The 9,844-nt window shown below is 38.9% G+C and overlaps 1 protein-coding gene across 1 annotated transcript; it reads right to left on the minus strand.

Moving 5' to 3' along the window:
- Positions 1 to 1,129: 1,129 nt before the first annotated feature.
- On the minus strand, positions 1,130 to 9,757 carry LOC133841937 (chitin deacetylase 1). Its single transcript, XM_062274792.1, has 4 exons — positions 9,132 to 9,757; positions 7,517 to 7,683; positions 7,181 to 7,430; positions 1,130 to 2,588 (listed from the first exon to the last, which is right to left on the minus strand). Exons 1-4 carry the CDS (start codon positions 9,184 to 9,186, stop codon positions 1,441 to 1,443), a joined length of 1,620 nt encoding a protein of 539 aa, XP_062130776.1. The 5' UTR covers positions 9,187 to 9,757; the 3' UTR covers positions 1,130 to 1,440.
- Between the last annotated feature and the right edge of the window lie 87 nt (positions 9,758 to 9,844).

Here is a 9,844-nt window from a genome sequence, read left to right on the forward strand (position 1 = left end):
AGTAGCTGGACTTCTTGTTGTTTACTACCAGTTTTTGGTTTTTCATTTTTGCTGTCAACGATGTCGCTTACCTTGATTGGTGATAAAACTTATTTATGCGTCAAAAATTCGCCAAAAAAATAATGAATATATATAAATAAATTTATCTGTTCATGTCTGAGTGAATTTATTTATTTATTATTTTATTTGTTCGAGTATTTAGTCAGCTAAATTTGTAAGGCATTGCTGTAGTAAATACGCATATTATTTTTTGGTAATTCCCACCCTGGCCTGCCACTTGAAATTCGCAATGTTGAAAATTAATTATCGATGGTATGCGTTGTGTTGTGGGTGTGTGTGATTTGTTGTGATTGCGCACTGTGCCAGGGGGGGATATCGACAGATTCGCCATGAATCAAGAATCTGTTGTCAAGTCTATTTGCTCGCATAATAATTAGCAAAAAATTGTTAATAAGCTTTTAATTTTGCATATTATTTGAAGTATTAACCATATAAGTATGCCTAATTCTGGACCGGTTGCTTCACTTAACAAAAAATCAAAACCAGTCTAGGAAATGATAATAAAAAGAAGAAAAAAACATATACTTCAATTTACATATGAAATAATGCACATGAAACTGAAATCGAAACTGAAAACTGACAACCAAAATCCCACTAAAAAAAAAACAGAAATCCAAAACGCGTTTTGTTATTCAAATTATTTTTTTTCTTTGCTTTTTTGTTGGGATAAAACTGGTTAGTAAGTCAGTGGGTAGCGCACACAAATTAGGTTGATTGTAGTTATAGTTGTTGTATCTGATGTTGTTGTTGTTGTTGGGTTGTTGCTAGGTATAAGCGAAGCAAAGCAAAGCAGTTGCTAAACTCATCAAATACACCTCGTATGCATTATAATAGCATTTTTATGGCTGCTGCTACTCAAGATTAGCATCACAAATAATCAAAATGATGAAATATACTTTTCGTTTTTTTCTTGTTTATGTTTTTATTTTTGTTTTTTATTTATATTTTTTTTATTAGGTATTTTTAAATATACACATACAAATTAACGTAAAACTACAAAAATCAGTTTCTGCTTGCAGTTTTTTCATCTTCATCTTGTTCGTTTCTTGTAAATTTTTTGTTGTAATGGTTTTTGTTTATGATTTTTCTTTTTGTTTTGTTTTTGTTTTCATTTTTTTTTTAATAACGTAACACAGCAGAGACTTAGCCAAGGCGCATTTTTTGGTAGCGTTTGAAAACGCGGCGCAGTCAAAAAAATAAGAGTATAAATGTAAAAAGTCTTGATTAAATTGAAACAATTATAAAAACGTTGAGTACTTTAGGTGACTGTAGGAATTTGGATTGGGGCTGCTTGGATGCTAACGCTCTCTCTCTCTTTCGTTCTCTCTACTTTCTCACTTGCTCGCTCTCTCTCTTTCTCGCTTAATTTCTCAGACTGACTTAGAAGAAACCATCGCCAGTGGGATCGTTGACCCATGGGTAGTTGTTGGGGCATCGGACGCAGGTCTGCAGATTGATGGTCTCCCCGGGAACCTCCTTGGATGTCAGCTTGCAGGTGTTGGGCACCCAGCAGGCAGGCTTGCCCTCAACGACGCACTTCTCCCTCCAGGGCTCGAAGTTCTTAACCTCGCTGATGGTGCGTGGATTCTGCATCCACTGTATCACCTGGGTCATGGTGACGAAGTACACATCATTGTGATTGGCCAGGATCTCATCGATCCAGTAGAGGAAGGCATCGAGGAACTCGGGATTGTTCTTCAGCCAAGCGGCATGGAAGTACAGACCCAATGGGGCACGATTCTGATCGTAATGGCGATCGAAATTGTGATTCAAGAAGTTGTAGAACTGATCACCAGTCAAAATGTTCGAGCAGGAATCAACCATAGCACAGCCGGGCAGATATTCATCGTTGGCGGGATCCTCACGACGATCCAGCTCATTCATGACCATCTCCCACACGGCATGCGATCTCGTGGGGCAGCTCTGCAGGTTGCCGTGACAACGATGTGGCATGCGGAAGTACATGGTGTAGGGCCACAGTGGAGGATTCGAGAGTGGAGCGGTAATGGTCGAGTCGTAGAGGAAGGCCTGCTCCTCCATCATGGTGAACTGATTGTTGCCACCCACACGCAGGTAAGGAGCACGCACTCCCACCACAGAGTTGTCGGTGATGTTTGCATACTTCTCAATGATAATCCTCATGCCAGCCATCTCCTTAGCCCAGTCATCGACGGTGGCGTTCGACCAGAATCGCTCCTCATCGTTGTGCGTGATCGAGTGGACGGCGATCTCGTGTCCCTTGCGCGAAGTCTCCTGCACGGCGGAGTAGTTGGTGTATTTGTGGGAGATGAAGTAGGTGGCCTTGATGTCGCAGCCGTTGGGATTCTTGCGTCCCTTGAAGATCTCCTTGTACAGCTCGATGTTGTTGTTGTTGATGGCATCATCGAAGGTGATGGTGATCATCATGGGCACATCCTTGGCGGGCAGATCGCCGGGAATGGAGGTACCATCCTCCGAGCAGAAGCAATCTGGCAGCACACAAACCACGGGGTCGCAGGGAGGAGCACGATTGGGATCGTTGTCGATGTCTGTAATTGGGTAGAGAAAAAGCGGGGAAGAGAGACACATAAATATTGTTGTTACACTATGTATAAAATATGCAGCGATTATTGGTAAAAATTTTTGGAAATAAAGATAATCTAAAAAAATATACTAATATATAACTTATCGACTAAGTATCTTCGATAAATTTAATGAAATGAATATATAATATTTGTTTTTTTGAATTCTAAGCCAAGAAAATGTAATTGTCATTTAAAGAATTTTATCAATAAAAATGTTGTTTTAAAGTATGACAAATGCTAAGAATTTAATATTTTTGAATCCGCTTAAGTCTCTATGAATATTTATTTTCTTTTAAAGAATTTACTTTATGAAAATGTTGTATTAATATAAAAACAAAATCGATGTGTTAAGCTATAGTCATTATTTATACAATCTTATTGAAGTGTTTCTCCCCCATATTTGCTCATAAGTTGACCAACAATTTACATTCTGTTAACGTCAAAAGTTCAATCAACTTGGCGGTAAAATATTTGAAACAATTAGCTAACTGTACGTGAACGTGGCTTAGTTGGTTCAATGAACTGCATTGTCGGGCATGGAAAACCAATCACAAATCACAAGCTGGGTGCCCGGGAAAACCGCCGTCACCAAAACGCAAAGTGAATGGAAAATGTCTGCACAATTTCAGTATCTCAAATTTTTTTCTTCTTTTTTTTCATAATATTATTTTGAATTTTTTTTCTTTTTTTTAATTTTTTCTGAAGCCAAGTGGTCGCCGTCAATCAAGCGAAGAGCTGGTAATTGAATTGGTAACTGCTTTGGTATGCAGTTAACGTTCACCTGGCCCATAACCATGCCCAGACCCAGTCACAGGCCTAGGCAGAAAAAATAGAGAAAGAGAAGACACTGACAGCCCCCGAGTCTCTAATCTATGCTTCTGCAGCTCTCTAAATCTTCAAGCTGGTTCATCCTCATTTCGCCCACGTGTTTGCCATTCATTAGCGACCTTATGCAAATTATTATTCGTATGCTATTTTATTTTCTTTTTTATTTATTTCTTTCGTTTTTGTTGCTAGCGTCATTTGTAAGCCTTGCACTTGCAATCCATGTCCCCAGTTATAGTGTGCTTGGCCCCACATCATCATCATCATAAATCAACTGCGAAAGTTTTTTAAACAACGAAATTGTTTGACGTAATTTTTGTTTGGCACTTGCCAAAGTGAAATGCCAACAAGACACGCAAAGGCCAGGCAAAATAAATAAAATAAAAAAAGAAACAGCTTTTGGATTTGTATTTCACTTTTTTTTTGGTTTTACGTTTCCGAATCGCTTTTTGCAAGTAGGTCGCACCCGGCTTTTGTCTCCGGCCTGACCTTTTATCACTCTCCCCGCAGCTGCCACTCCCCTCCCCGGTTCCCCTCCACTTCCCCTGTTAACTACACCTACTGCTGCGTTGTAGGCATTTCATGTTGCCAATAATCTGTCGTTAAAGCCAAGTGTTATGTCATCGCATCGCACACATCGAACCGGTTGCACAGAGCACTGTGAATATTCCCTGACATTTAAGCGACTTTAGGGCTTGTCTTTTAGTTTTCCTGCCATTTCTCTTTGTCTGTTTCTCCTTTTTGTATTTTGCTGCTGTTTTTTTCGCTTCTTTCTTGCTTGCTTCTCAATTATTTGTGTTTTTTTATGCTGGACTTGCTTTAAGCCCAACTCTTGAACTGGCTTACAACTCGTTCAAGAGGATGTTCCCAGCTAATGGCAGATTACGTGATAAAGTCGGCCAAGTGCCGCATTGAATTGCCTTAAATTAGGGATATCTGTTGCACTGTTGGATTCTGAGAAATATCCATTGAGTAATAATTGCATAAGCCAAAACAGTTGAAACCGGATCGAACGATGAAAGGCAAAAGGCTTGGCGTGTTGTGTATTCTTTTCAAGTGAACAGCATCGTAAATAATTGCTTATAATATTGTCACTTAACGGTGAGGGTAATAAAATGATGAGAGAGCACTTTAAAATTTATTTAGAAATTACGAAACAAATCTGCCTAATAAAGTGATGAGAGAATTTTTAAGTGTATTTTGAAATTACGAATCTTTTTCATAAAATGATCAGAGTTTATATTTTTTTTAGATTTTTTGAAAATAATAATGAAAATAATTTTGTGAAATAATGGGCAAGAAATTAAGAATAATATCTTTTTAATACAATGATGACAGAGAATATTTGAATTTATTTAGAAATAACGTTTAAAAATTGTTTAATAAAATGATGAGAAAGAATTTTTTAATTCATTTCCAAATAACTATCGGCTTTGGGAGAAAGGAAGACAAGCTTTTAATTCCCAAGAATTATTATCAACTCTATTTGATGAGTAAATGCTTTCTGAGTAGTTGTGTTGATAAACAATTCTATGTAGAGTTTATATTATTTTTAGGAATCATTATTTGTGGAATTATTTAGAGTGAATACAGTCACAAACTTTCTGCCATTCCTTGACTATATTTTATATTCTAAGCTGATGATTTATTTCGACTGTTTTTGCACTATTTGTCTTTAATTTTATGAGTGAGCAGTTTTCCTTGCCTATCTGAGCGTAACATCATCATTTCACACACACTTAAACTTTGCTTCGACGCTTTGTTGCTTTGTTGCACACTTTATGAGCATATATTTTTGATGGGGGCCATTTAAATTGGCACATAGAAATAGTGTTTTGGCGGCTTCCTTATTGCCAGCCAGCCATATGAATGAATGGCTCTGCCTTCGGGCACTTCTGTTTGCTGCTGCTGTTGCTACTGTTGTTGGCTATTATTTAATTTCAAATTGAATTACGAATTGTTTACAAGTTAATGCTTCGTTGCGCATTCGTTAAGTTGCCGCAAATTACCAGCAAGAAAAATAAAACACAGCCAACGGCTGCAAAACGTGCAAATCAAGACACGATCTGCGATCTACTTATAATCTATGAGCATTGCGATCCACTTGTTGCGAGTCTTGAGTTAGAATTGGCCGGCGGCTAGAGGCATTTGTGATCATTATTTCTTGGCTAGTGTTTGGCATTTGATTTGCTCATTAATGCACATTTATATGCGGTCGCCTCTTGAGAAATGTCGGCATCGTGTTTTGCAAATTATTAAGGTAAACTCGCGGGCACAACAAATAAATAGAAAAAAAAAAATAAACACAAGAGAAATAAAGAGAAGAGAAGTGAAGAAAATAAAAGCAAAAGCGAAGGCAACCACAAAGAAAGACACCACTTAGTTGTTATTTAAAATTAGTTGCGGTTTTTTGCTTGCCTGCCATTAAGAAAATATAGTAATAATAATAATAAATAAATAAATAACAAGTCTTTTGTTATTCGGCGCTTTTTTTGCAATTGCTAAAAATACAACGATTTAAACCGATTATGTAAGCTTAATTTACACATGAATCGAACGAGCTTCGAACCGCCTTTCTGCTTCTGTCTGTCCGTCCGTCCGTCTGTCCGTCCGTTTGTCTGTAAATTTGTTGCTTTACCCCTCGCTGAGAGCGTTTGCTTTAGTTTGTATTTCTTTTAAGTCCAAGGTTAAAATTAATTATTAATTTATTTAACATTTAACATGTTGCATGCGAGATCTGTGTGACTTAAGCTCTGAGTCGGAATCGGAGTCTGAGTCTGAATGTGGCCTAACATCGTGTCATACGAGTCAAATTGATGATGCAAAGCAATGCACGACCCAGCCCAGTTATTATTTTTTTTTTGTTTGGATCACTGATGAGATCAGCTCGTAAGTCGTTTCTTTGACATTTGCTGCCATTTCACACTTGACATTTTCCCCAAAAAAAAACAAATAAATAAATAAAATAAATCTCTTTAGAAATCAAGTCAACTGTAATGCTATAGGCTTAAGATTTCGATGAAGGGCTTTACGAAATCAGTCGCGTAGGCGTAAGAGGGAGCTGCCACTCCCACTCCCTTTGCCCGCATCCTCTGAACGGTGTCTGACACTTGTGTCTTGCATAGTTTTTGTCGGTGATGTCGAGAGTAGTTCCAAAGACAGACAACTCGATACTTAATGTTAAATGCCGCCGACCGGTTTTAAGGTGCGACTTCGACTCCATCTCTGACTTCGACTGAGACAGGCTTAGCCGTAGACACACTGCACTGAAGAAATTCACGATCTATCAACCATGCAGACACAGACACAGACACACATACATACAAATAAAATGTATGCCACTTGAAGATTTGAATTTCAATTCGTATCTTATTTATTATTATTTTCTTGTCCCAGCTGATGGAGTAATAGCGGCTTTTGTGGCCAATCCTGTGTAATGCTGGCAGCTTAATTCACTCTCGACTCTTTGCTGAATCATTACGAATCGTTGAGTGTTGGGCTTATTCACCGCACACACACTCAACAAACACACAAGCTCAAGTGCCACTCATAAGCATATTTATAAATCATTTTCTCTACTACTCCCCAAATGTTATGATCTCCATGATCTCTTTAGTATGCACAACACTTCTGCTCTCATTTACCAACACGAAGAAAAAAACTTTCGCTCTCTTTTCAGGTTGTTTGCCAACTCTCGCTTTCTTCTAGCCATTACTTTTGGAGGTACTTACCGCAAGTGTTTTCATCGGAGCCATCTGAGCAATCCTTCTCGCCGTTGCAGAAGAGACCGCGCTCAATGCAGTTGCCATCACCGCAGGCAAGGAAACCATCCTGGCACAGAGGCTCGTCTGTGTGCAGCAAAGGCTTCACACGACGCTCCTTGTTCTTGCTCTTGCAGTTCTTCACGGACTCTTTCCAGTCACAGGTCTGCTTCTCAATATCGAAGTACAAACCAGCCGGACAACGAATGGCTTGCAGACCCTGTAAATAAGTAAAGAAAACAAAAAAAAACCCAAAATAATGTCATGTGATAACCGAATAATGGAGTAAAGTTGTGAGAAACCTACCGATGAGGTACACTGAATGACATCGCGACAGTTGTCGCCCTCGCCGGCTACCAAACGGAACCATTCGCCGGCATCTTTGTCTTTGCACAGCTCCTTCTCGAAGGACTCTTCCTTCTTGGGCTCTTCGGTGGTGGCCTGACGCTTGACACGCGCCTCAGCGGCATCGGCTGTAAGTTGAGAAAGGGAAAGGAATAAGTAAAGTTAGGAAATTTTAGCTAATGAAAGATGTATGTTGTCTACTCTAGAAGTACATGACTGTATTTTAAGACTGTTAAAAAAATAAACATAAAGCGAATTAGTTTTGAAACACCATAAATATCGAACTAAATCAGGATACAGAAGCAGTTAATCTCATTGCTATATTCTGTCAAAACTCAAGTAAAGCTCAATCAATTTACAACTTGTTTTGTTTTGGATTTTTATATGGTTGCAAAACCGGAAGAATTTCAGCCTAAGTCATGGTGCATTTTGGTATTGCAAATGTGGGTTGGTCCACGTCATTTGGCTGGCACTTCCTGTTACACAAAACAAAACAGAAACTACAACAACAGCAACAGCAATATAGCAATATAGCAATAGCAACTGAACGAGCGACGAGAAAGAAAAGAAACAGACATGGATATAGACATAGAGAGACATATGTAGATGTAGACTGGGGCTAACGGCATGTCGTCTAGCTGGTTGTGTCTCTTGGGGTTGGCCAAAACAAGTTTGCCATTATGAAATACGATGTCACCAATACAGATGCAAAGAACACACTATATCCATATGTATAGGATAGACAGACAGACAGACGGAGAGCTACAGACCAAAAAAAATTGGAATTGAAATAAAAATAGAGATGGAGATAATAATACGAGTAAATAGAAATAAAAAAAAAAACTTGTTGCGCTTGGCTATAACTTTGACATTTCACAGTCACAGTTGGCAACAAGAGTTGCATGAAAAGAAAGACATAGTTGCCACATTTGCATAACTGTTAACAGTTAATTGACAGGTGGCCAGATACCAGAGGGCAACAACAACATCTACAACTCTAGCAGAGCATAAGTACCAAAGAGTATAATATCGCATATTGATCGATCACCTGTCAGAGCCAACAAATGCATTCCACAACATGTCGAATCGAATCGAATTCGAAATGGAAACGAATTGTAATTGAAGTTGACTTGATTTTGTCTTGTATGCGTATTGAATGTCGTTTTGAATACTTGTTGTTTTGTCATCTCAGGATCTACGCAGGCCCTCAAGAAATGAAAGTTGTTTTCCCAGTTGCTGTTGTTGGCCAATTCGCTGTGCGTCCTTTTTGCATAATCAAGGTTACACACAGTTGACTGTGCAACTGTCGTTCATGTAAACTCTTCCAGCTGTCAGCTTTCAGTTTTCTGCAATTTTGTTTTTTTTGAAGGCCAGTATTTTTTTTTATAATTGACAGACAACTTCCGCTGGACAAATGCAAATTGCAAGAGGCAGCTCGGCAGCAGTAATTAAAAAAATCCAAGACTATAGCTAAGTGTTTTTTAAATACTATACATACTCTATAAATGTGTGTACTTAAAATGAAGTTGTGTAATTTATTTTATTTTTTCGTATTTCTTGTATTTTTTTTGCTTACCTGCACCAATGGCCGCCAAAGCCAAAACGGCAAAAACTACGAAAAGTTTTGCCATTTTGAACGAGGTCTAACAATAATTATACACGCACAGTTTCTTTTTATTTCTGATCAGCTATTTATCGTGATCTTTATCTTGAAGTCTTGGTTGTTTTTTTTTGTATGTATCACTAAAAACACTCGAGTTGAGATCAGCAAGAGCAGCAATAGCAGCAGCAGCAGGTTTGTCCTTCCGTTCGCTATCAAAGCTCCATTTACACTGTTTGCAACGTTGTCGCGCACAATTTCTCGAAGCTGACGCCAAAGCCCCAAAACCAACTCAAAATTGCTTCTTTTATTACACGCGGCGGGCAAAGCGGCGACAGCGGCAGCGGCAGCGACGTCGACTCTTTTTTTGGTGTCGATCTGCAGCAGTTGGGCGCTGTGGTGAAATATCGCGAGCTTTTTTACAGTTACCAGCCGTAGGGGCAGCAACGCGATCCACACTCACACACAAATACACACACGTACTTCAATAGAGCTTTTAAGCGGCTGTTGTTGTGTTCGTTGTTCGGTTGGGTTCGGTTCGGTGTTCGGGTTGCACAAGCGTCGCTTCAGAATAGCGCTCGTGACTTGACTGTCGCCCAAAAGTAAAGAGAGAAGTGCGGCACGTATGCGCCACTCTTTTATATGCAAAATGGCAGCAGTAAAAGGGGTAATGTGCTTTATGCGCTGCT

Source organism: Drosophila sulfurigaster, chromosome 3 (genome assembly GCF_023558435.1).
Source record: "Drosophila sulfurigaster albostrigata strain 15112-1811.04 chromosome 3, ASM2355843v2, whole genome shotgun sequence".
Taxonomy (NCBI): Eukaryota; Metazoa; Arthropoda; class Insecta; order Diptera; family Drosophilidae; genus Drosophila; species Drosophila sulfurigaster.

What these genes read in the sequence shown, in the direction of transcription:
- LOC133841937 (XM_062274792.1), bottom strand. Translation starts at nt 9,186, where the DNA reads ATGGCAAAACTTTTCGTAGTTTTTGCCGTTTTGGCTTTGGCGGCCATT. An exon ending in TTTGGCGGCCATTGGTGCAG is followed by an intron (nt 7,684 to 9,131) that starts GTAAGCAAAAAA and finishes CTCAACTTACAG; the next exon opens with CCGATGCCGCTGAGGCGCGT. An exon ending in CTCCGATGAAAACACTTGCG is followed by an intron (nt 2,589 to 7,180) that starts GTAAGTACCTCC and finishes ACCCAATTACAG; the next exon opens with ACATCGACAACGATCCCAAT.